This window comes from Symphalangus syndactylus, chromosome 15 (genome assembly GCF_028878055.3).
Source record: "Symphalangus syndactylus isolate Jambi chromosome 15, NHGRI_mSymSyn1-v2.1_pri, whole genome shotgun sequence".
Classification (NCBI taxonomy): domain Eukaryota; kingdom Metazoa; phylum Chordata; class Mammalia; order Primates; family Hylobatidae; genus Symphalangus; species Symphalangus syndactylus.
The window spans coordinates 25926380-25953763 of NC_072437.2; the positions used below are offsets into that span (position 1 = coordinate 25926380).

General features: G+C 38.8%; 2 protein-coding genes across 2 annotated transcripts in view; one reads left to right on the top strand and one right to left on the bottom strand.

Annotated features, from left to right (window-relative positions):
- Nucleotides 1-2189: 2189 nt before the first annotated feature.
- LOC129463715 (uncharacterized) overlaps nucleotides 2190-27384 on the bottom strand; it is a 48695-nt gene continuing 23500 nt past the window's right edge. The window contains exons 6-8 of the mRNA XM_063618500.1: nucleotides 17456-17536; nucleotides 3519-3639; nucleotides 2190-2275 (exon numbers count right to left, since the gene is read on the bottom strand). Coding sequence (XP_063474570.1) covers nucleotides 3523-3639; nucleotides 17456-17536 — 198 coding nt within the window. The 3' untranslated portion in view covers nucleotides 2190-2275; nucleotides 3519-3522. The remainder of the gene's footprint in view (nucleotides 2276-3518; nucleotides 3640-17455; nucleotides 17537-27384) is intronic.
- On the top strand, nucleotides 18318-24929 carry LOC129463786 (serine/threonine-protein kinase N2-like). Its single transcript, XM_063618992.1, has one exon. It carries the CDS (start codon nucleotides 21514-21516, stop codon nucleotides 23866-23868), a length of 2355 nt encoding a protein of 784 aa, XP_063475062.1. The 5' UTR covers nucleotides 18318-21513; the 3' UTR covers nucleotides 23869-24929.

A 27384-nucleotide genomic window follows, 5' to 3' on the forward strand; every position in this document is an offset into this window, starting at 1 on the left:
GTAAGTTAGTAAAACAAATAAGCTGAGACATAATATTGACACATATTCCATGGCACTATTTTATAGAGCAAACCCCCCAAATCACTGAAGTATAGTTTCTATACCCTAGCTCAGTGAATTAATAAGGTATTTAATGATTTTCCTGGGAGTTACAGAAGTAGGGTAGGAAATCTGCACTACTTTGGAAATTCCTTTCTCAGTTGGAAGAAGAGTCTTTCCTTGATATAATATTGATTGACAAGCTAAAGTCCAATGAATATAAAAATGATAGAAATTATTTTATAAGCTATGACTTGACTTTTCTTAATAACAATATAGCTCTTTAATACATATATATTTCCACAATGATCCATAACAGAATTTCAAAACCTCAAGTATGAAATAATCTTACTATCTCTTGTTCTTCCTTAATCGGGATCTTACCAATTTCTAACATCTGTCATACCATCTCTGTCAGACTCTGTATCAATCTTACCTCTTTCACACAGTTTGCTGTCAATAAATGACTTCCTCCTTCTTTGAAACTCTCTAGGAAGTGTCTATATGCTATGTCATTCAGAATATTTAACTCTGCAATGATTTTTTGTTTTTCCATGAGACAGGCTCTCTCCATTGCCTGGGCTGGAGTGCAGTGGCTCGATCTTGGCTCATTGCAGCCTCAACCTTTGGGGCCCAAATGATCCTCCCACATCAGCCTCCTGAGTAACTATGACTACAGGCATGTGCCACTGCACCTGATTTTTTTTTTCTTTGGTAGTGACAGGGTCTCACTGTGTTGCCTATGCTGGTCTCGAGCTGCTGGTCTCAAGTGATCCTCCTGCCTTGGCCTCCTAAAATGCTGGGATTATAGGCATGAGCCCCTGTGCCCAGCCTGCAATGATCTCTTTAATCAAAGCCTAGTTCAAGAATTTTTTCTTAAATAATCATTTTCTATTAATATGTTTTCCTCTAAACTTACATATACAATTTAAATTCCTTTATTGGCTGAGTAAACCTTAGTAAATTCAAATATTTTGGTAGAACCTCAGTTGCCTAATTTATAATGTGAGGATAATATGTACTTCAGCAGGGAGTTACAGAAAACAAATTCATCATCTGTGTTAATCTCCATGATAGTTTATAAACTTTGAAATGTTATAATAATAAATGTAATGCACAAATTATACATTCTAAAGAAATCATAATAGTAATGCAAAAATTTTACATTCTAATCATATTTAGTGCATAAACTCACATGTACTATAGAAATAAATGCTTCTGATTTATCAAATTCTTCTGCAATATAGTTGAAAGCTCGCCAAAGAGCAACTCCAGCATCATTTGCTCCATCAACTTCATCATCTGTATTAAGAATGAACACAAAACCAATTCTGGAAAAAGAAGATGAATAAGGACTGTTATAATTACCTCTTGAATCACAATAAACCATTATTAAGAAACATTATTAGACTACAATATCTAGATGGAGTGAATGTATTAATAGACAGAGAAAAGGAGAATTTTATCACTCTAAAAGTTTGAATGTAATGCCTATTCACCAAAATCCACATAGCTACTGGATTCCAGCAAAATATCAAACTGTCTCCCTCTGGTGCTAACATTATCAAATGGCCATGTTCTTTTGTACAAAAAGGGTAAATATACTTTTTTTTGTTTTTTTTTTTGAGACAGAGTCTTGCTCTGTCACCCAGGCTGGAGTGCAGTGGCACAATCTAGGCTCACCGCAACCTCTGCCTCCTCGGTTCAAGTGATTCTCCTGCCTCAGCCTCCCAGGTAGCTGGGACTACAGGCGCGCACCACCATGCCTGGCTCATTTTTGAATTTTTAGTAGAGACGGGCTTTCATCATATTGGCCAGGCTGGTCTTGAACCCCTGACCTCGTGATCTGCCCAATTCGGCCTCCCAAAGTGCTGGGATTACAAGCATAGGAAGCTGGACCTTTCTATAAGCTTCCAGAGTGATCAGATTATTCTCTCAGTAAGGTAATAAAGTAAACAACATTACAAGACAGATGTGATAAACAGAGTCTAACATAAAGGTATATAATACTTCACAACATGCAGCTGTGTTATGTCAGGCACTAGAGCTAACCATCGCTTTGAATGCCCTATTAATACTCTGTGTAACACAATATGAATAACATTAAATTTCCTTTAGTTGACAGTTTAATGCTATAAAATGACAATTACCTAAGGGGAACTTCGTGAGAATAGAAAAGATCAACAAGTTTTATAAAATCCAAGGTATATTCTTGGGCCGGATCAATAAACAGAACCTAAAAGAAAGACAGTATATAATCACTATTTCAACACCTTAGAATCTTCATGAAATTCAAGTTTAGACTAATTTTTGTGACTGAAAGTATGAAATTCAATGTGTAATTTTTAAAGAAATTCTAGCAATTGTAAGGAATACACACACACACACAAACACACACACACAAAGGATTTCACAATTTATGAAGGATTTCTAAAAGCTGCACATCCAAATGTAATTATACATGGAATTTAACATCAGACGACTCATCTTCTTTTTGGAAGCCCAGTATATTTTCTTTTACCTGAATTGAAATACCTTATTCTAAATGTTCATTAGATTTTCTATGATAAATTTTTTCAAAAGGAAATAGAGGTTGAATTTTGACCAAAAAAAATAGCATTAACATAACTGCTTTATCAAGACTGCTGCAAAAAATATCTTATTCATTTCCTACGTGAAAAAACAGCCGTAGGTATTTTCTCCAACTTTCAAAGTTCCAATATTAATGTTTAGATATTACTGGGATAATAAAATTATATGCACAGATGATAAAGTGGTATTTATGTATCTTTTCCTAAAATTACTACACTTTAATCATTAGTTCTTTTTAATAAAGAAGAAAAAGTTCTGTCATAAATTCTTTTGAAAAAATGTAAAAGTAACATTAATATGGTTATTATAAAATGACATAAGGGCTAAAGAGTAAGAGGCAGAACATGTGACTAATATGCTTTGGCTGTGTGCCCACTCAAATCTCATCTTGAATTGTAGTTCTCATAATCCCCATGTGCCATAGGAGGGACCCAGTAGGAGGTAATTAAATCATGGAGGCAGTTGCCTCTATGCTGTTCTTGTGATAGTGAGTTCTCAGGACATCTGATGGTTTTATAAGGGGCTTTCCCCTTTTGCTCACACTTCTCCTTCCTGCCACTATGTGAAGAAGCACGTTTGCTTCCCCTTCTGCCGTGACTGTAAGTTTCCTGAGGCCTCCCCAGCCATGCTGGGGAGTCAATTACACCTCTTTCCTTTATAAATTACCCAGTTCTCGGGTATGTCTTTATTAGCAGCATGAGAGCATACTAATACAGTGACATTGCTAGTTGTTGATACCCAGTCAGCCATGCCACCTAAGCTTGCTGCTTCAGGCAAATACTTATTTCCTTACAACTCAGATGCCTATTCATTGACAGAAGGATAATCCAGAAAGAATGCTGATATCTTTATAAGATATATATGTATAATCAAAATATAAAACTCACCAAATTATGAAAATTGCGCCTTATGGAAGGTATACTTCCAGGAAATATTGGCTTCAGAAGTTTTCTGGCAACTTGTAGGCCATGTAATACACCAATCATCATTTTCCAAGTCATTAATCCACTAGAAAAGAACGCAGACATTTGTGAAAGCTATATTAACACTGAAATCATTTTCAAAGCCAGATTTTTACTATATCAAGTGACAAATAAAAATATACATAGAATTTTCTATATTTCTGATTAAATATAGAAGCTAGTTTAATATTCTCTAAATTAAAGAATACATTATGTGCAATAATTTTATACTTGTGTAGCCTTTTACATTAAACTTTCTCTCAAAAACAATTAATTCCTTTCACTTGTGTTTGTTTTTCATATCCCAACATAAAATTGTATGAAAATTACTCTCCAAAAACCAGTTAAGAGAGATGAATATGTATTTTAATTATCAGTAGTAAATGAAGCCCTCTCCACCTCCCCTCTCAATTTAAAGGCTTGGATATAAGGAAAATAAAACAGCTTATAAAAATTAAATTATAAAATCAACATCTTAGAAATCAAGTTCTAATCCACTATACAAGCTAGAGAAAACATATAAACTGCTGTTTAGAGGCATGTGGTCGGGGAAGCAACCACCAATCAAGAAGTGAGGTGTTATGGTCCTTGAAAGAAGGAGGCATAGGCAGCAAGCTCCACATTCACCTAAACTTCATCCCTGGGTCCCCAGATTGCGTCCTGGAGGAATACTGAGTTGGAAAGCAGAAGTCAAATTACGGGCTGCCAAAGTGCTGAGACTTGAGGGCAGGATGCAGGGTGAGAGGGTAGGAGAGAAAGAAACTGCAGGAAACCAGAAAAATCTCCATACAAATTCCTCTCAAGTCATTTGCTGACTCCTATCCTGCACATACATATGAAAACACCTCTACAAAAGCCAGAAGGAAAGAGAAAAGGAGAAGTTGAAACCACAGCTATAAAATAGTATTGAGAAGACAGAGACCAAAGTTCAAGTACTATATACACTGTAGACTTTCATTTGAGACCCAGTAAGGCCAGATCCAAGAAGTAAGACACAAAAATAGTAGAGCCTTCACAAAGCCTAAAAACAGGCCTCAACAGAAGCAAGTGAGCACCTGGCACACAGGCTACCACAACAAACCTTAGCTCTTTGCTTCTACAGCTTTTCATCGATTTCTGGCTCTCATTAAAAAAAAAAAAAAAAAAAAAAAAAAAAAAGTCATGCAAAGAGAAAAGGACCAAATATTGAAATCCAACAGGAAAAAAAAAAAAAGACGGTAAAAAAACCCCAAAGATTACTTAGACAAGGACTTTAAAATAACCATCAATATATTTTTTAAAAAGCACAAAAATTTATAAAAAGAAAAATTTTGACACAACTAAAATCTATTTAAAAAGAATCAAAGAGATATTTAAGATTTTTAAAATATAATATTTATAATTAAGAACTCTAAGAACTTATTGGGTGGGTTTAATTGCAGACTGTACACAGAAGAGACAGGGATTAGTAAATGTGATAACAGATCAACTGTTATAGTAACTAAAGTACAAAGGAAAGAAAAAACAAACCAAACAAAGTGTGAGAGAAATTAGGAATATATGAAAAAGATCTAGCATATAGGTAACTAAAAATCCAAGAGGAAAGGAGAGAAAGACTGAAGCAAATAATACTTGAAGAAATTAGGTTTCTACAGTAATTCAGATAATCCAGGTATGAGTTTATTGTGGACTGAACTAAGTCAGAGGCAGTGGCTTTAGAGAAAAGGTGACAGAATTAAGAGATACACACAGGTAGATGAATAAAACAGAGGAATTCAGGGTATATGTTCCAATAGCTAAAAGAAACGATGTCTAAATAAAGGAAGGCATGAAGACAAATCAATAAACAGATAAAAATTATAAAAAGAATCAAATAAAAATTTTGGAATTCAAAAGTATAATAATTGAAATAAAAAATTAATGAGAGGAGCTCAACAGCATATTTGAGCAGATAGAAGAAAGAATTAATGAATTTGAAGGTAAGTAAATGAGCTTACTCAGTCTGAGGAAGAAAAGAGAAAGGAAGATATAGGTGCAGAGGAGTCTAGCACCAAAGGGGAAACAGGCCTTATCTTGACCCAAAGGCCGCTGAGGGTGAGAATTTGGCAGCTCTTAGGAAAGGGCAATCAGAACTCCCATTCCCAATGCAGCTCAGAATCATACAGAGCCTTCAAGCAGTGCCACTTTTCCTGACTAAAAACAAGTGTGCCTAGACAGACAAAATGAGACTCTCAACTACAGTGCAACTAAACTTGTGGTCTGAAGACTGTTAATAACCTGTAAGTACAGAAATTGAGATTAAGTGTTCAACAACTTGCAGTAATTTGACATGGCCATGACATTTGAGCATGTATCAGTCTCATTTCACTGAACATGGTGTAGGCTAGCTTGGGGTTCATCAGACTCCCGTGGTGTGCCACATGTAGTACAAAATACATATTACAGCACTTTGGGAGCCTGAGGCGGGTGGATCATGAGGTCAGGAGTTCGAGACCAGCTTGGCCAACATAGTGAAACTCCGTCTCTACCAAAAATACAAAAATTAGCCAGGCATGGTGACACACACCTGTAGTGCCAACTACTCAAGAGGCTGAGGCAGGAGAATCGCTTGAACCCAGGAGGCAGAGGTTGTGGTAGGCTGAGATTGCACCACTATACTCCAGGCTGGGCAATAGAGCAAGACTGTCTCAAAAAAAAAAAAAAAAAGATACATATTAGTCATAGGAGTAGGACAACATATTTATTGGCAATGGGTTAGGGAAAAAATGTTATTCTCTTACTATGGAGAGTTTAAGAAGTAATGCTCTAGCACTTGGTGAGGGCTATCTCTGAAAAACCACAGGAAAAAAAAAAGAAAAAAAAAGAAATTAAAAAAAAAAAGATATGATGGCCCCAGGTTTCGCTAGGGTCCAAGATGAAAGCATTACCTGTGGTCATTCTGATAAGATTTTGGCAAAAGATATACCCATCCCCTAGTATCTGTAGGGGGATAGGTTCCAGGACTCCCTGAGGATACCAAAATCTAAGAATATGCAAGTCTCTAACATAAAATGGCATAGTATTTGCATAGAACCTACTCACATCCTTCCATATACCTTAAATCATCCGAGATTACATATAACGCCTAATACAGTGTAAATGCTAAGTAAATAGTTGTTATATTGTTTTAAAATTTGTAATTTTTAATTGTTTTTCTTTTTTTGAGTATTTTCATTCCATGGTTAGTTGAATCCAGGAATGTGGAACCCTTGGATATGGAAGGCCAATGATATTTTACATCCATGATCTTATTGAAACCTATTTAACCAAGTCACAAGGAAAAAGTGAGTTTGTGGGTTTTTTCCCATCTATGAAGATAATATGAAAATCAAAGCTTATGAGACTAGGAGACTGACATGTTTTAATTCACCCTAAAATTGTATTATTGTCATCAAGTTTACTCTTTGCAGCTAAATTAACTAAATTCTCCATACTCATGTGGAAAAGAAAACCTCTGGAGATTGATCACGAATGTAAGACAACTATATAAAAACTATAATGAAAATATGCTATGATCCAAATGTCTTGATGTCTTTTATAGAGTGACTCTTACTGAATGAGACAATGTTATGACAATATGTACCTAAAGAAATTATTATACTTTAAGTTTTTTAAATTTTAAAGATTATGATTATGATTCTTAACATTACTTTGGGCATATTTTCTGTCACTTTAAATCAGCTTTTAAAAAGTTGACTGCTACAGACCATCCTGGCTAACACGGTGAAACCCCGTCTCTACTAAAAATACAAAAAATTAGCCGGGCGTAGTGGCGGGTGCCTGTAGTCCCAGCTACTCGGGAGGCTGAGGCAGGAGAATGGCATGAACCCGGGAGGTGGAGCTTGCAGTGAGCCGAGATTGCGCCACTGCACTCCTGGCTGGGCGAAAGAGCAAGACCCCGTCTCAAAAAAAAAAAAAAAAAGAAAGTTGACTGCTTCAACAGTGAATGAACACATTATATGTGAAATTTCAACACCAAAGCTGGCTGTGATAAAAGATAAATGACACTGTTACCATCAAAGTGCAAAGCAAAAGGAGAGTTTTGGTTAAATCCAGAAAACCTTGAATCTGTCTTTGTTCCCTTCATGCTACGTCTAAGTTTATGGAAATTTATGTGTGCATTATATACTTTAGTATTCCATAAGAAAAATTTTGCAATGTCTTTTTCTTTTCAGAGAGCTGAAGGACAAATGATTCTGACACGGGGGACAGTCAGAACCTGCATACTTTGAATGCAATACCAGGGCCCTAGTGTCAAGAGTTACAAAAGAAGAAGAGCCTTTTAACTTTGGCGGGAGTGCAGAAGGGAGGACCAAAATTGTAATTTGAACACATTATTGGGTAAGATCATATAATGGAAAAGGAGGAAACTGTAAAGTTTAAAGAGATGAAATAAAGGTAGAGGTTAATTAGAACTACCAACATAAATATATGCCCTTTTAAAAGAAGAACATTTTTTCTTGCTCTGTTTTCACTCTTTTCTACTCTGAATATTTTATATGAAACAATATGCAGTGCACATCTAATGCCCAGATTTTGGTCATTAGCACTATTTTCTACAGAAAAATCTTGGTGAATAGGCAGTTCCACATTTGGAGAAAAAAGAATCAAGATGATCTATGAGACACCTTGTCAGAAGGGGGTAGTGTTTAAAGAATAAAGAGGTCAGTTTGAAGGGAAGGCTGCCAGAGGCCATGTGCTGATTATTTTAGCATCTAAAAGAAAATAGTTACTATAGTTAAAAAGAACTTTTAGTGTTTGTGAGAGTCCCTAAGCATGATGCTCAAAAGGAAATGTTTCAGAGATAAGTCAAATATACTACAGGTTGAGCATCCCTAATCTGAAAATCCAAAACGTTCCAAAATCTGCAACTTTTTGAGTGCTCACATGATGCTCCAAGTAGAAACTTCCACACCTGATACCTTTGTTTTCTGATGGCTCAAGTACACAAACTTAGTTTCATACACACAATTTAAAAAAATATTGTCTAAAATTACCTTCAGGCTATGGGCATAAGGTATACATGAAACATAAATAACTTTCATGTTTAGACTTGATCCCTTTTCCAAGATATCTCATTATGTATGTAAACCAAAAATAAAATTCTATGCCCCACAACAATCTGAATGGACTCCTCCTTTTTGCAAGGGCATTCCAAAGTTAACCTGAAAAACTAGCTCAGGCCATGATGGGAAGGGGGAGTCAGATAGGCCTCATTATTCCCTCCTTCCTTTTGGAATTCAGACATAGCTGACCAGCATTAACATTCAAGCAGATCTTAAGACTGATAGAACAGATGCTTTAAGTCTGATTAGAAACATTTACCATCTATTCTTTCTGAAGCTGCCACCTGAAGGCTTCATCTGCACGATAAAACCTTGGTCTCCACTACCCTTATCTTAAAACAGACATTCCTTTCTATTGATTCCAGATAATAAATCAGCCAATTGCCAACTAGAAAATCTTTGAATCTGCCTATAACCTGGAAGGCAACTGCTTCCAGTTTTCCTGCTTTGCCAGATGTACCAAACCAATGTACATCTTACATGTATCAATTGATGTCTTATGTCTCCCTAAAATGTATAAAACCAAGTTGTAGTTTGACCACCTCGGGCAAATGTTCTCAGGATCTCCTAAGGGCTGTGTCACAGGCCACTGGTCACTCATATTTGGCTCCAAATGAATCTCTTCAAATATTTTACAGAATTTGACACTTCATCAACACATATATGCAAATATTCCAAAATCCATAAAATTGAAATCTGAAACCTTCTGGTCCCAAGCATTTTGGATAAGGGACACTCAACTTGTAATGTGTAACAGTTGTCTATGCCTGATGTCTTACAAGAAAGTAGAGGGCATAAAGAACAAATCACTGAATTACTTAAGAAATGTGAACTACTTTGGTTTGTTTACTCAGTGTAGCACTGATCCTTCAAGTAGGACAAACTGCTATCATAATAACCATGATTGCTATTTGTAGATTCAACAAAATGTTTTAAAAAGTCAAAATACTATGTTCCTATTTTTAATTATGAACCTTTAAACAGGATGAATTACAGGAATAGATCTCAGGCGGCCTAAAGTCTGTGTCCACCAGGCTATGGTACAGCTGCAAATCATTTTTTACAAGTTACTTGTACCTGGTAAATAGGTAGATTAGTTTCCAGAAAAGTTGCAATAGGCCAAAAAGGTAAAAAATGAAACAAAACAGAAACCTAGTGAGAGTGGGAAATGCAAGCTTAAGAATCTAGATAGGATCGTTATGCAAATCAGGTGGTACCTGGGTGTAGGCTGTTGCTACTCATACGGTTCTTTTCTGTTAGTTGCAAAACAGTAATACTTCTGAGTATACAAAATGAATAAAGGTGTTCCCTCTCTGCAGGACAAATTATAAAAGGATGTAACCCTTCCTCTTATCAGGCAGGGCACACACGGGACATGGCCAGGAGAAATGTGCTCAGAGTTTAGCCCCACGCTCTTTCCCTCAACCAGGTACACAGGGGCAGTAGAGGGGTTGGTTAGAGGGTCAAGCCTCCCTAAGCTTTCAGTTTTCAAAGTGCTCAAACAGGGCTGCTGCATATTATTGTTCATTTTTTGTGCACACTTCTTCATTTTAAGATAAAGTCTATAAAGTGACATTTCTTTTGAACTTTAGGAAATGTTTAAACAGATGCAGTAAATGTAACTAAGTAATATGATGTCACAGTTACGAGCATGAGTTCAAATAACCTTTTAGTGTCTCAGTTTCTTCATCTGTATAATGGGGATGCTATCAATACCTTTCTAATAGGGTTGCTGTGCAAATTAAATGAGATAATTCATTTTAAATGCTGAACATAGTATCTGGCACTCAGTGCTCAATAAATTTAAGCCACTGTTGTTAGTAAAAGGCAATCACAAAACAGAGCAGGAAATAAAATTTAACGACAAGCTAAAACAATCTTAATAAAGAAGTATAAAGTTGGAGAACACATACCTCTTGATTTCAAAACTGACTATAAAGCTACAGTAATCAAAACAATGCGGTACTAGAATAAGGACAGACATACAGATCAATGGAATAGACTAGACAGCCCAGAAATAAATCTGCATTTATGATCAATTGATATCTGACAAAGGTGCCAAGCAAAGGTAACCGAAAAAAGGTGGAATTCATAAAAATTAAAATTTTGTTGTACATCAAAGGACACTACTAACAGAGTCAAAAGGCAACCTGCAGAATGGGAAGAAATATTTGCAAATCATGTATCTGATAAGGAATTAATATCCAGAATATATAAAGGACTCCTACAACTCAACAAGAAACAAAGAACTCAATTTAAAATGGGCAAAGGAATTGAATAGATACTCCTCTAGAGAAGATATACAAATGGCCAACAGGTATTATGAATCAATGCTCAACATCACCAGTTATTAAGGAAATGTAATGAGAACCACAATGAGATACCAGTTCACACTCATTAGGATGGCAATTACCACAAAGCAAAACATGCCAAAACCAGAAAATAACAAGAATTGGTGAGGATGTGGAGAAATGGGAACACTTGTGAACGGACAGTGGGAATGACGAATGATGCAACAGCTGTGAAAAACTTTAGCAGTTTGTCAAAAAAGTTAGACACAGAAATACCATATGATTCAGCAATTCTAATTCTAGGTATATACCCACGAGAACTGAAAGCAGAGTTTCATACAGGTACTTGTACATCAAAGTTCATAGCACAGCATTATTCACAATAGCCAAAAGTTAGCAGCAGTGTAAATGTCCAACAGATGAATGGATAAACAAACTGTGGTGTATACATTCAATGAAATATTATTCAGTCTTAAAGAGGAACAAAATTCTGATACATGCTACAACATGGCTGAACCCTGAAAACATTATGCTAAATGAAATTAGCCAGACACAAAAGAACTAATATTGTATAATTCCACTTATATGAAATATCAATAGGCAAATTCATAAAGATAGAAAGTAGATAGAGCTTACCAGAGTCTTCAGGAAGAAGGGTATGGGGATTTATTGTTTAATGTGAACAGAGCTTTGTTTGGGATAATGAAAAAGTTCTGAAAATAAATAGTGGTGATGGTTGTACAACACTGTGAATGTACTTAATGCCACTGAATGGTTAAAAGAGCAAATTTTATGCCATGTATATCTTACCTGAATAAAAACTACTTTGTGACAATTTCCTGGGACCACAACCTTTATGGAGGGTGGGTTCCAAAACCAGCTATACTGCTTATGGACTGGATATTCCTGGGGTTTGGGGCCTGTGGTAGTCTTGACTAATTAACAGTCTTATCAGTGCTTATGAAGAGATAGTCTGCTGAAAGCAGCAGGGTGGCAGAGAAGGAGGTACACCATCTGAGACTGATACCTGAAAGCTTGCCAGAATCTGAGAGACAACTCAGGGAAATGGGGCTCTGCAGAGTGTGGGGACAATGGGAGCAGCATAAGGGCTTAAAAGTCCAACTGCTCCTTCACACACAGAGTGACTGTCGTTCACTGCCAACCTTAGAAGAAAGCTAGGATATTATTTTACAAAGAGAATTGGAAGGTTTCTTTATAGGTCTGTTTACTAAGTCTAGAATAGCCTTGACAATTACTGCCCTAATTTTCTGTGTGACTCTCTCTCAGCATTCTTTTCTGCAAAAGCTAAAAAGCACAAATTCTTAAATATCAGATACAAGTATTAAGATTACTTACAAGGTCATTCGTTTTTCAATACTTTCCTCCCTAAAGTGAAGATCAAATAGCCAAATACTTTTCTAGTGCAATGAGGAAGTTTCTTCTTGTAATGCCAAATGCTAAAGTAGGAATGAGCTCATTTACCCAACACCGTGAGAGTTAACGGAAATGTCCCATATTCCCAATCTAGCACCCTCTAGGGTCCTTCCTTGCTTTATTTTTCTCCATAGAACTTACACCCTATAATGTACTACATTTTACTTATTTTAAGGAAAAATTTTGCCTCTATTCCTCTCTATTACACACACATGTGAGAATATAAGTTCATGAGGGCAGGAATTTTATTTTTGTCTTTTTGTTTACTATTGTATCTCCTACACCTAAAAGATTCCTTGGCACAGAATAAGCACCTAATAAATATTTTTTTGATGAATGAATGCCTCAGAAGATGGTGTTTTCTCAGGTGAATATTTGACTTTCTCTCCCAATCCACCCACCTAGAAGCTACATCTCTTGAATGGCTTTGAGGTCTCACTCCTTTTATAGCAAAGGCTGAGAAAGACCTGACAAATAGTATGGTCATTTCTGAGGGTTTAGAACCACTGTGAAATAGTCTTAAAACCCCCGGGGCAGAATGAAACAGAGTCCTTGTGGCGCAAAGAAATCCCAGAAAACTTTAAACCAGATTCTCTGGCTTTGGCAAGGCAGGAGGTCAGTCAGAGGTCAATATTCTCCTACCTTGCTAACTGCTAGAAGACTTGCTTTCCTATGATTGAACAGAAACCAGTTCCTGAAAAACAATGTCTGGAAGATTTCTCCACCAATCTTAACAGACCACCTTATGTTGTGGCCAAAAACTCCCTTGCCCCCATTATGGTTTTGGTGGGACAGCTAACCAGTCTTGCAAAACACTGCTGCTTAATGAATGACTGCCCACCACAGACTGGTGCTGGCCAGTCCACTCAGACTGCACGCAAGATGGGTTTGTGCCCTGCGTTTCACCTTTTGACATAAAGAGGCAAATTTACTGAGTGTCAACCTGTTTGGATTGAAAGATGCAAGGTACTGATTCTGAGTGTGTCTGTGAGGGTGTTGCCAAAGGAGATTAACATTTGAGTCAGTGGGTTGGGAAAGACACACTCACCCTTAATCTGGGTGGGCACCATCTACTCAGCTGCCAGTGCGGCTGGTATATAAAGCAGGCAGAAAAACGTGAAAAGACAATACTTCCATAGCCTCCCAGCCTACATCTTTCTCCCGTGCTGGATGCTTCCTGCCCTTGAACATCCGACTCCAACTTCTTCAGTTTTGGGACTCAGACTGGCTCTCCTTGCTCCTCAGCTTGCAGTTGGCCTATCATTGTGGGGCCTTGTGATTGTGTAAGTTAATAAACATACATATATATATGTTTATCTCCTATTAGTTCTGTCCCTCTAGACAACCCTAATACACTGGCCTACAGACATTCATCAAAGAATCACAAATAAATGGAAAATTACAATCTCTTTAACAGAGGCGCATGGTACTTTAATGATAGCTAATTCTTACATTGCACTTGGTGCATGCCAGGAACTATTCCAAGTATTTTACTAACCCATCGAGTCCTCAGAACAAGGCTATGAGACTGGTAACTTTATAATCACTGTTTTACTGATAAGGAAACTGAGACACAGAGCTCTTGTTTCTTTCCATGGATTAAGAACTAGCAAGTTGGGAGGTTAGGGCTCTAAGCCAGGAAGTCTGGCCTTAGGGTCTGGGCTGTTACTACTATGCTGTACTGTCACATATATTAGAGATTATGTAATAGGGAATATTTGGAAATGAAATAATCAAGGTCAGTAGGGACTTTCCTCAAGATGCAGTGGCTGAGCTGATTTGGATGGAAGAAGAAGAGCTAACTAGGCAATGGTGTTGGAGGGAAGGGTTACAAATATGTCTACAGAAGGATCAGCATGTTCAAAGCCTAGTGGCAGGAGGAAGCATGGCCAGTATCAGAGACTGAAAAGAAGGCTAGTGTCTCAGGGCTTCAGACAAGAAGAAAGGGCTAGATGGGGATGTGGAGACAGTGTATCTGTTAGCTATGCTGTACAGCAAGCTGCTAAACAAAATGTCCTGCCTTAAAACAGTAACCATTTATCATTGCTTCCACATCTGTAGTCAGTGGTGTGAGTCTCCTGGCTAGGTTGGGCTGACCAGGACTCACTCATCATCTGTGGTCAGCTATGGGTTGGATAGGTGTCTGATCGTGGCTGGGTTCTCTCATGTGTGTGGAGCCTTGGCTAGGAAACCCGGATGGCGTGGTGGTGCTCCACTTGGTCTGTCACACTGCAGCAGGCTAGCTTGGGCTCGTTAACGTGGTGGTGGAATTCCAAGTGAATGAATGGCAATGACTAAAGCCTCTTGAGATGCAGCTTTAGAACACCGCCATCATTTCTCTCCTATTCTATTGGCCACAGCAAGTCACAAAGCAGCCTGGATTCACGGGTGGAGAAGTAGACTCCCGTTTGTAATGGAATGAGCTACAAAGTTATGCTGCAAAGCCATGGATACAGGAGGGCTGGAGAATTGGGGCAGTTTTTTTGTTTGTTTGTTTGTTTGTTTGTTTGTTTTTTGCATTTGACTGCAGGCAGGTTGGGGCTATTACACTTAGGGCCTTATGGACATTTTAAGGCATTTTATTTTTAGTCTGTGAATACTGAGCAATTACTTAAAGATTTTAAGGTGTACAAAGACATCACTTAAAGATTTTAAGATGTATCTTTACCTTCAAAAAGGTAATTCTGGCTTTGGAGAATATAAGGAAGAAGAGAGGATGTGGAGAGAACAGTTAGAAGACTATTGTAAAAGTTCAGGTGAGAGATGATGGTTTGGGTCGCTTTGGTGGGTATAAAGTTAGAATTGGATGCTTTTGAGAGCTAATTAGAAGGTAAAATTGACAAGATTTTGTGATGGACTGGTCACGGATTGGAGGTTGAATTTCTAGACCATGGGCTACTTGAGGGTGGGAATAATGACTTTCACATCTATGAAATCCCAGTGTCTGATACATCATGGGTGTTAACGATTTGAAAAATCAATGAGTGATTATACTGCATAGTGCATGGTCTTTTTCTTTCTTTTTTTTTTTTTTTTTTTTTTCCAGTTACATGTAAATCCTTGTGGTTTGGTATACAGCTTCATTGTCTGGGTTTGTGTGTGTGTGTGTGATACGTTCCAGAATCAACAAGCACAATGTCCAGGAAGGTGGCTCATTCGTTCACTTTCCCACCCCTGTAGCAGAAAGAGCACTGACTTCATGCAAAATGAAAGACATAGAGCCTTAGGGGGACATTCATCCTCCCAACATCTCTTCCCCAAGGGTGACTTGTGGGAGCAGGACCAATCTAATTAGCTTTCTGGGCTCTTGCTTAACAGAAGAACACAATATGGGCAAGCAATTGAAGCTGGAGGAAATGGTGTCCCTGGCTCTGGTTAATCTACTATTATTTTCTCCCTTTCTGAGAATGTGCCTTAGTAACTCCTGTGTGAGGCACAGGCTCAGATATTTTCAAACAAATAATGAAACAGAGGACCTAGCTCATCTTTACGGGGTATTTGAGTGGGGTTTTCTTCACCATATAGCAAAAGGCTGTGCAGTGGCAATTTTGGGGACCAAGGCAATGCAGCTGAAATGAGCAGTTTTTCTTTGCTTCAGGTTTGCTAATCTGCAGCCAAGGGGTTCTCTTTCCTTCAAGCTTAATCTTCACTGTTATCTTTGCTGCTCTTCTCAGAAGAGCTAAGGATTTAGTTAATTCTTTGGCCCTTTCTGGAAGGAGAGGAAATGGTTTGTCGCTGCTGCTGGCAGGGGGCTTCCTGCCTTCTTTCCTCTACCTGGTTTTGAGGAGACATTCATTCTGTTAGCAAGTGGGGCTAATTTAGTGTGTTCAGCTCACTCCATTTCATAGAGCCCAGGGAAGCTGCAAAGATTGGAAAGACAAGATTGCATTTTTAAAATGCCTTTGAGCTCCAGTTGTTTGCATGTGAAATGTAGAATAATGCAAACTTTTCTGTTTCCCCATAACTAGTGGGGCAAGTAATGGCAGTTTTATACAACGGAGCCTGAAAATGGACCCCCAGTGCAATTTATTTGATGCTTACAAGTTGCCCACTGGGTTTTTAATGTGAAAGACAGTTTTGCCTTAAATAATTGGCTCAAATGAAAAAAACATTAGAGTGCTCCTCTGTGAGCAATAATCTAGAATCACTTCTGAGACTGCTACCCTGGTTATTGTCATGATGTGTGGCTCAAAATAATGACCTCTTAGACCCTTCTGCAGTAACAGACCCATTTCTTTTTTCCTGAGGGCATGAGATCAGGGTAGGTGGGGCAGGCTCCATGTGAACTGAATCCTCTTTGTGCTTTTTAATTTTTAAAATATTTGAGGAGAAATTTCCAGCGCAGTGTGTGAGCACTTAACCACACGCCTGTTATTACCACTGATGAGATTCACGCAGCTTGGACCTTGCACTTCTATTTACCCTTTAACAAGTTCTCCCATCATGGAGCTATTAACAATTGTTTTCTAAGAAAAACAACCAACACCAGTGCACACACCCTCTTGCATTTCCTGTATCTGCTGAGTTACACTTACCCAGAAAGCTTTTTTGTTTAACACTAAATGGCGTGTGAGAGGCTGAATATCTAAATAGACCATGGTCAGACCGTATATAACAATAGAACTGGACCATGGCTTCCAGCAACCTCTCAGGAAACCAACCCCTTATCTACAATAAACAGCCCAGCAAGCCCGCCTGACCTGCGGGAGGTCAGACCTCTGTGTCTAGTAACCATCTGGGAAGCTAAACAATAACTTGTGTAACAGTTGGCCCCAAATTGCTGGGACTTGACTAATAACTTCATCTTCATTAATAACCTTCATTAATAACCTTCATCTACCCTGGACACATCTTATGCGGATAAAAGGCAATTCTCATTCTTAATACAAAGTACTTCAAAAAATTACATTATAACTCCTAAGTAGCTTTTAGCAAATAATAAGTACAAAGTTCTAGTAAAGTCTATGTGGTTAATCACAATTCTCATTTGTACTATGATCATCTAATAACTTATTTTCTAAGAATGTAATAGTCACAAATATTAAGGTAGTACCTCTTCAGCAGCTGTCGTATTTCTGATGGCTTCTAAGAGGAATGTGATCTTTGACTGGCCTGGGATATTCTCATAGGTTTCCTGCATGGAAAAAAAAAATGGTTAGGAAATAATGTTAGAAAACTTCATGAGTAAACCAGTGAAAGAAATAAAGAGTGGGAAGGATGCCTGAGAAATTATTTAATCTAGGTCTGGTGTTAACACCTTCTGTGACATGAAATATACTTCAGATACGTTAGGGAAGAGAAGATGTCCAAAGGGTTATTTATCAAGTTCCTTTCTACATATATCTCTTAAATGTTTCTAATGTGTGTGCATGTTTTCCCAACTTATGCTCCCTGGTTAACAAAACTCAAGGCCTAAGAGGGCCAAAAAATTGCCAAATGTGACTTAAGCCATTGTGCTGCAAACTCTAGTGCTCACTTAAAATCACCTTACATCATGAGAAACTGTTTTGTTAACATTTTTGAGACTGGATGATGTACAACTGGTTCAAATTACTGCTACTTAGAACCACCAGACACACACCTGGAAGTAAGTCAGAGAAACAAAGTATTCAAATCCTTCATGCTACATTTTCTTCCAAGCAAGGATCGTCCTAAAACCTTACTACGTAGATAAATGAATGTGGTCAGGATAAATTTGGCCAGGAGGCTTTATTGTCTTTTGCAGATCTATTAGCAAGAGGTTTGTGACTCAGGACACTCTATCCTCTGCTAATAATGTAAAATCACAACAAATTGGTTAACAAAAAAAGTTGACACCAATTAAAAGACAGATGATCAGAACGGATTAAACGACAAGAACCAACTATATGCTGTCCAGAGAAGTGCAGATTCATATGCAAGAATTCTAATGGTATTCGTTCACTGTGGAAAAGAAATCAATTTAAGTACACTTGGAATTGCTTACCCTAAGAAGCCTCTTAGTAAATAGATAATCCATTCCTATCTAGCAATTTAGAGTTGAGTCTAATGTGGGTGACATTAATTTCTTTAGAGCTTACCTGCTCCCCATTGTTACCATACCTCTTTATCTACGTGGTTTCTCTGGAACAAAGTGACAAGGGAGGAAAAACAAGGCTATTTTGAATCCACATCTACCTTAAACCTTTTACTAAGCACCCCATGGCATCCATGAGATATTAACAGATAATGAAATAAAGGCTTATAAGTTAATCACTTGCCCAAGATCACAGACAATGAACAGCAGACAGAACTCTGGTCCTCTAAGGCCAACCATATTCAAAATCTCTCTGGTACTGAAAGCTCTGTCTCACTTCATTAAACAATCAGTTGTATTTATGCAGTGCTACACAGTTTTCAAACTTTTCAAACATATCTGTCTGGGGAAGAACAGATTTTGGGGGAAAGGAGGATTCAAGATCTTCTGATAACCTCAAGTTCCCATTCTAGTAAAAAGCACATAGGATTATAACAATGCTGAAAACTGTGCCAACAAGTATTCACAGCTGAGAAGATGGTCTGAATTTATTTATCCAGAAGAGATAATTTATGTAAAGATATTCACAAGCTGAATGCAAAAATGGTTATGTACCTTTGAGACTTTTCACTTAATATTTACCAAAGCAACTCCTTATACCAGTAGTATGTTTTCATTTAAAAAGTATCTCACTATACAATAAAAAGCACCCAGCTTAGCCACTTAAACACTGGTAATGTGATCAATGTTTAACACTTAAATTTTCAGTGGTCTAAATCAAGTTTTTGTAAAAACTTTTTTTTTTTTTTTTCAGAGGGAGTCTCACCCTGTCGCCCAGCCTAGAGTGCAGTGGGGCGATCTCGGCTCACTGCAACCTCTGCTGCCCAGGTTCAAGAGATTCTCCTGCCTCAGCCTCCTGAGCAGCTGGGATTTACAGGCGCCTGCCATGGCGCCCGGCTAATTTTTTTTTATTTTTAGTAAAGACGGCATTTCACCATCTTGGCCAGGCTGGTCTTGAACTCCTGACCTCGAGTGATCCACCAACCTCAGCCTCCCAAAGTGCTGGGATTACAGGATTGAACCACTGCACCCAACCATAGCTGGGTTTTCTCAATCTGTAGATGGCTTTCTAAAAACCTCTCAGCTGCCCTCTCTTCGAATATTGTTTCTACCCGATTCTTTCTTTCTCCCTGTCATTCTCACATCAGACCTGTGTTAGTCCTTTTCATTCTGTCCTCCATGGTTCTCAAACTGTCCTGTTTCTCATCTTGTTTTCTGTCTATGCTTTATTCTTGTGGTTTCCTCAGGTTTATCTTTAAATTCACTATTCTGTCTTAGGCCATATCTTACCTTCTGTTTTTAGAAGCAAGGTAGTTCTTCCAGAAAAGAACTGCACTTGGTTCCACTAGGCAAGCAGTACTACTACCAGCCTGGGATCACTTTAAACTACATTTTTGATGGTATGTTTTTTAGACAACATAGATTGTGTGAATTTGGGTTACAAACCATGTGAGGGCCAGTGTATAGTTGCAAATTCCCAAAGGAGACTTTCCCTGTATACTCGGTGATATGGTTTATATCTCATCTTGACAAATCTCATCTTGAATTGTAGCTCCCATAATTCCCATATGTTATAGGAGGGACCTGGTGGGAGATAACTGAATCATGGGGGCAGTTTCCCCCCATACAGTTCACTTGGTAGTGACTAAATCTCATGAGATCTGATGGTTTTATAAGGGGTTTCCCTTTTTGCTTGGTTCTCATTCTCTCGTTTACTGCCATGTAAGACACGGCTTTTGCCTTCCACCATGATGGCAAGGCCCTCCCAGCCACGTGGAAATGTGAGTCCATTAAACCTCTTTTTCTTTTAAATTACCCAATCTCAGGTATGTCTTTATCAGCAGTGTCAAAACAGACTAATACAGTCAGTGACTCCAGATAGTATGTGTCCTCACTGTCCCCTGGGGAGAGGGGCAGGGAGCATGTTTATTTGTAGGGTATAGGCTTTGGGGTCCAGGGTTTATATGTGGGGGTGGGGTTTCTATTAAATCACAACCTGGTTGGGCCCTAGTCTTTGTCTCTGTTTTTCCATACCCTGCAAGACCTTGAGCACCCAGGCTCAAATTCATGGCAAATATCCTCAATGCAAAAGTTGTCTCTGCTTTTGTTTCTGGGTGCCTGTCTCGATTCAGTTTTTAATCTGAGGATTCCTTACTTTCTTGCCAGCTTGGAGACATATTTATGATGGTGAATTTTTTGTTTGTTTTCATTTTATCAATCATTTTAATTGTTTTTAATGGAAATGAGTCAAACTGTATATATAACCCACCCTTATTTTTTAAAAATTCACAAGAACAATGAGAAGATAATATAACATGAACATAGGTGCTGCTGCTATGGAAAATTACAGAAACCCACTAGAGTGAGCAATGGATGGAGCTGAGGCAGAGCCACAGCTGCCTTTCTCAGGATGTCAGCTGTTGCTAGGGAGACCAGCTGAATAGAGGGCAATTACCTAAGGAAGACTCTGAGGAGAACTTTGAGAAACTGGTCAGCAGGTTATAAGAACACATGCATCTTGTTTTATGATTGACAAGTGTTTCTGTAATATCTGCAAGACCAGCCTCTAAGTAAGCGTGGTTTACTCTTTTATTCAGCAATAACTTAATGTGTCCACACCATTCCTGGCTCTAGATGCTTAGTGAATGTTCGATGAATTCTCTGAATTTGCAGAGACATGAAAAAAGGCATCCAAGTGGGCAGCCTTGATTAACTGGTCATCCATGTCATTGACTCCAAGTTTTAAAAAAAATGCAATAGGCGGCCACAATGGTCAGAACACAGAAGCTTGAGGCAGATTCTGGTGTCACCCAGAGCGACTAGACCAACATTCCGGTGTGGGCAGTGGTGGCGGCCGGCAGGCAGTGAGAGGAAGCCCGCTACAAGTGCCCTCGTTCCCCGCCTCTCTCGATGAACCGGAGGGAATAAGCCGCTCCTCCCGCAGGGGCTGCGCCTCCATGAATCCCTAGTTGTTTTTTTTTGCTTTCTCTCCCCTCTCCTCACCCCCACTCCGAGCTCCGTCCCGCCTTCTCCCTTCGCCAGTGGCGGCCGAATCCATGTGCGGAGTCCATACCAGCGCAATGGCGTCCAACCCCCAACGGGGGGAGATTCTGCTCAGGGAACTGCAGGGGGATTCCCGAAGTCTTCCGTTTCCTGAGAATGTGAGTGCTGTTCAAAAATTAGACTTTTCAGATACGATGGTGCAGCAGAAATTGGATGATATCAAGGATCGAATTAAGAGAGAAATAAGGAAAGAACTGAAAATCAAAGAGGGAGCTGAAAATCTGAGGAAAGTCACAAGAGATAAAAAAAGTTTGTCTTATGTAGACAACATTTTGAAAAAATCAAATAAAAAATTAGAAGAACTACATCACAAGCTGCAGGAATTAAATGCACATATTGTTGTGTCAGATCCAGAAGATATTACAGATTGCCCAAGGACTCCAGATATTCCAAATAGTGACCCTCGTTGTTCTACTAGCAACAATAGATTGAAGGCTCCCTTCGTCAGCGGCGGTCGCGTCCAGGTGCGGAGTCCATACCGGAGTGCAATGGCGTCCAACCCCCAACGGGGGGAGATTCTGCTCAGGGAACTGCAGGGGGATTCCCGAAGTCTTCCGTTTTCTGAGAATGTGAGTGCTGTTCAAAAATTAGACTTTTCAGATACGATGGTGCAGCAGAAATTGGATGATATCAAGGATCGAATTAAGAGAGAAATAAGGAAAGAACTGAAAATCAAAGAAGGAGCTGAAAATCTGAGGAAAGTCACAAGAGATAAAAAAAGTTTGTCTTATGTAGACAACATTTTGAAAAAGTCAAATAAAAAATTAGAAGAACTACATCACAAGCTGCAGGAATTAAATGCACATATTGTTGTGTCAGATCCAGAAGATATTACAGATTGCCCAAGGACTCCAGATATTCCAAATAGTGACCCTCGTTGTTCTACTAGCAACAATAGATTGAAGGCTCCCTTCGTCAGCGGCGGCCGCGTCCAGGTGCGGAGTCCATACCGGAGTGCAATGGCGTCCAACCCCCAACGGGGGGAGATTCTGCTCACGGAACTGCAGGGGGATTCCCGAAGTCTTCCGTTTTCTGAGAATGTGAGTGCTGTTCAAAAATTAGACTTTTCAGATACAATGGTGCAGCAGAAATTGGATGATATCAAGGATCGAATTAAGAGAGAAATAAGGAAAGAACTGAAAATCAAAGAGGGAGCTGAAAATCTGAGGAAAGTCACAAGAGATAAAAAAAGTTTGTCTTATGTAGACAACATTTTGAAAAAATCAAATAAAAAATTAGAAGAACTACATCACAAGCTGCAGGAATTAAATGCACATATTGTTGTATCAGATCCAGAAGATATTACAGATTGCCCAACGACTCGCAGATCGCAGCAAAGGTTTCAGTTTAATCTGCAAGATTTCAGGTGTTGTGCTGTCTTGGGAAGAGGACGGTTTGGAAAGGTGCTTTTAGCTGAATATAAACACACAAATGAGATGTTTGCTATAAAAGCCCTAAAGAAAGGAGATATTGTGGCTCGACATCAAGTAGACATCCTGATGTGTGAAAAAAGAATTTTTGAGACTGTGAATAGCGTAAGGCATCCCTTTTTGACGAACCTTTTTGCATGTTTCCAAACCAAAGAGCATGTTTGCTTTGTAATGGAATATGCTGCCGGTGGGGACCTAAGGATGCACATTAATACTGGTGTCTTTTCTGAACCAACAGCTGTATTTTATGCTGCTTGTGTAGTTCTTGGGTTGCAGTATTTACACGAACACAAAATTGCTCATAGAGATTTGAAATTGGAAAACTTATTGCTAGATACAGAGGGCTTTGTGAAAATTGCTGATTTTGGTCTTTGCAAAGAAGGAATGGGATACAGAGATAGAACAAGCACATTTTGTGGCACTCCTCTATATCTTGCCCCAGAAGTATTAACAGAAATTTCCTATACAAGGGCTGTAGATTGGTGGGGCCTTGGCGTGCTTATATATCAAATGCTTGTTGGTGACTATCCCTTTCTTGGTGATGACGAAGAGAAACTTTTTGACAGTATTGTAAATGACGAAGTAAACTATCCAAGGTTCTTATCTACAGAAGCCATTTCTATAATGAGAAGGCTGTTAAGAAGAAAGCCTGAGCGGCGCCTTGGGGCTAGCAAGAAAGATGCAGAAGATGTAAAAAAGCACCCATTTTTCCGGCTAATTGATTGGAGCGCTCTGATGGACAAAAAAGTAAAGCCACCATTTATACCCACCATAAGAGGACGAGAAGCTGTTAGCAATTTCCATGATGAATTTACCTCAGAAGCACCTATTCTGACTCCACCTCGAGAACGAAGGATACTTTCGGAAGAGGAGCAGGAAATGTTCAGAGATTTTGACTACACTGCTGATTGGTGTTAAGTTGCTAGACACTGCGAAACCAAGCTGACTGACTCACAAGAAGACCTCTTAAAAATAGCAAGCCTTCATTTGCTCTCTGTGCCACCAATAGCTTCTGAGTTTTGTTTTGTTTTTTTTTTTTTAATTGAAACACGTGAAGATTTGTTTAAAAGTACCATTCTAATACTTCTTCAAAAGTGGCTTCTCATTGTACTTCAGCGTAAATATGAGCACCGGGAACAGTTTCATGGAGTTTAAGTTGAGTGAACATCGGCCATGAAAATCCATCACAAATACTTTTGGATCAATAGTCTATTTTAAAAAAGAAAGGAAAAAACCACTTGTTTGCAGTCCCTAGCTTTGCCATATGCCCGCCTTAAGTGGACGGAAAATTAATCACTTAACTATGTCTTACAAAAAGAAAAAAAGGGCTTGGAATGCTTTTTGTAAAACATAGTTAAGTGATTAATTTTCCTTCCACTTAAGGCGGGCATATGGCAAAGCTAGGGACTATAAAAAAGTGGTTTTTTCCTTTCTTTTTAAAAATAGACTATTGATCCAAAAGTATTTGTGATGGATTTTCATGGCCGATGTTCACTCAACTTAAACTCCATGAAACTGTTCCCGGTGCTCATATTTACGCTGAAGTACAATGAGAAGCCACTTTTGAAGAAGTATTAGAATGGTACTTTTAAACAAATCTTCACGTGTTTCAATTAAAAAAAAAACAAAACAAAACTCAGAAGCTATTGGTGGCACAGAGAGCAAATGAAGGCTTGCTATTTTTAAGAGGTCTTCTTGTGAGTCAGTCAGCTTGGTTTCGCAGTTAACACCAATCAGCATGTTAGGGTCACTATACCTCAGGAATAGCAAGCTGTTAAGTAACCATACTGAATTAACTAATCACAGTGAGCTCATCTCTTAAAAATTGTTCAGGTGTAAATCTTACGAGAAACATGAAAAAGCACACTGATTTATGGAGAGTTGAGCTAAAAACATTTATAAATATTTGCTGGGATGTTTTAGCATCTTTTCATTGTACTCTGAGAGCAATTAAAATTGTCCAGAGATCATTTATATTACCTTACAAATTGTTTATGTGGAAGTTTCTCTAGCTCTTCCACAATTTCCCCTCCACTCCCGTTCAGCATATCACCTGGGGTTCTGCAGTGCAGTATAGGTCATGTGGCCCCCTTCCCACCTTCTGAGAGACAGAATTTGCTTTTGTTTCATCAGACACTGAAGACTCTTGTCATTACTTAGGAGAAGACTGGGGGCTGTTTAGATCTTTATGCTGTATTCTCAGTCTCTGGACAATGCTTCATAAAAGTGGTTTTGCAAATGATTCAATCTCATTGGCCAAGCCAGTTAAGTCGAGAAGATTTTTTTCATGGTTTTCAGTGCATTGGCAGTATGTTTCAAACTCAAGCCCTCTCCCCAAGCCCCTGCTTTCTTGCAGGGTTTAGCACTGCTGAGTGGGTGTTGGCAGGCATGAAGGAGTACTTTCATATGTGACCACCCGAATACTCTGACCAGAATTTCCGAAACATGGGTCCTTCCTTCTGTTTGGAAAATGCCTAATGAAGTAAAGGGAGCCTGAAGGATAGTTCCCTGGCTTGCAGAGATTTCTGACCCTGATAAGAAAACTACTATATGAGTTTGGCCAGCCCATATTCAAATGGCCAGCTTCAGCCAACTTCTGTATTCTGTGTCCTTGTTTTCTTGGTGGACCAAGGTATGACTTTCCACTTGGACAAGTGTGTTATGTCAAAGATGCACACAAGAGGTTCAGGGTAGGGGAATGAATTGTTACTGTAACCGCGCTAAAAATTTGAAACTCCCAGAAAGCTGAGATTTCAATACTTTCCTCCCTAAAGTGAAGATCAAATAGCCAAATACTTTTCTAGTGCAATGAGGAAGTTTCTTCTTGTAATGCCAAATGCTAAAGTAGGAATGAGCTCATTTACCCAACACCGTGAGAGTTAACGGAAATGTCCCATATTCCCAATCTAGCACCCTCTAGGGTCCTTCCTTGCTTTATTTTTCTCCATAGAACTTACACCCTATAATGTACTACATTTTACTTATTTTAAGGAAAAATTTTGCCTCTATTCCTCTCTATTACACACACATGTGAGAATATAAGTTCATGAGGGCAGGAATTTTATTTTTGTCTTTTTGTTTACTATTGTATCTCCTACACCTAAAAGATTCCTTGGCACAGAATAAGCACCTAATAAATATTTTTTTGATGAATGAATGCCTCAGAAGATGGTGTTTTCTCAGGTGAATATTTGACTTTCTCTCCCAATCCACCCACCTAGAAGCTACATCTCTTGAATGGCTTTGAGGTCTCACTCCTTTTATAGCAAAGGCTGAGAAAGACCTGACAAATAGTATGGTCATTTCTGAGGGTTTAGAACCACTGTGAAATAGTCTTAAAACCCCCGGGGCAGAATGAAACAGAGTCCTTGTGGCGCAAAGAAATCCCAGAAAACTTTAAACCAGATTCTCTGGCTTTGGCAAGGCAGGAGGTCAGTCAGAGGTCAATATTCTCCTACCTTGCTAACTGCTAGAAGACTTGCTTTCCTATGATTGAACAGAAACCAGTTCCTGAAAAACAATGTCTGGAAGATTTCTCCACCAATCTTAACAGACCACCTTATGTTGTGGCCAAAAACTCCCTTGCCCCCATTATGGTTTTGGTGGGACAGCTAACCAGTCTTGCAAAACACTGCTGCTTAATGAATGACTGCCCACCACAGACTGGTGCTGGCCAGTCCACTCAGACTGCACGCAAGATGGGTTTGTGCCCTGCGTTTCACCTTTTGACATAAAGAGGCAAATTTACTGAGTGTCAACCTGTTTGGATTGAAAGATGCAAGGTACTGATTCTGAGTGTGTCTGTGAGGGTGTTGCCAAAGGAGATTAACATTTGAGTCAGTGGGTTGGGAAAGACACACTCACCCTTAATCTGGGTGGGCACCATCTACTCAGCTGCCAGTGCGGCTGGTATATAAAGCAGGCAGAAAAACGTGAAAAGACAATACTTCCATAGCCTCCCAGCCTACATCTTTCTCCCGTGCTGGATGCTTCCTGCCCTTGAACATCCGACTCCAACTTCTTCAGTTTTGGGACTCAGACTGGCTCTCCTTGCTCCTCAGCTTGCAGTTGGCCTATCATTGTGGGGCCTTGTGATTGTGTAAGTTAATAAACATACATATATATATGTTTATCTCCTATTAGTTCTGTCCCTCTAGACAACCCTAATACACTGGCCTACAGACATTCATCAAAGAATCACAAATAAATGGAAAATTACAATCTCTTTAACAGAGGCGCATGGTACTTTAATGATAGCTAATTCTTACATTGCACTTGGTGCATGCCAGGAACTATTCCAAGTATTTTACTAACCCATCGAGTCCTCAGAACAAGGCTATGAGACTGGTAACTTTATAATCACTGTTTTACTGATAAGGAAACTGAGACACAGAGCTCTTGTTTCTTTCCATGGATTAAGAACTAGCAAGTTGG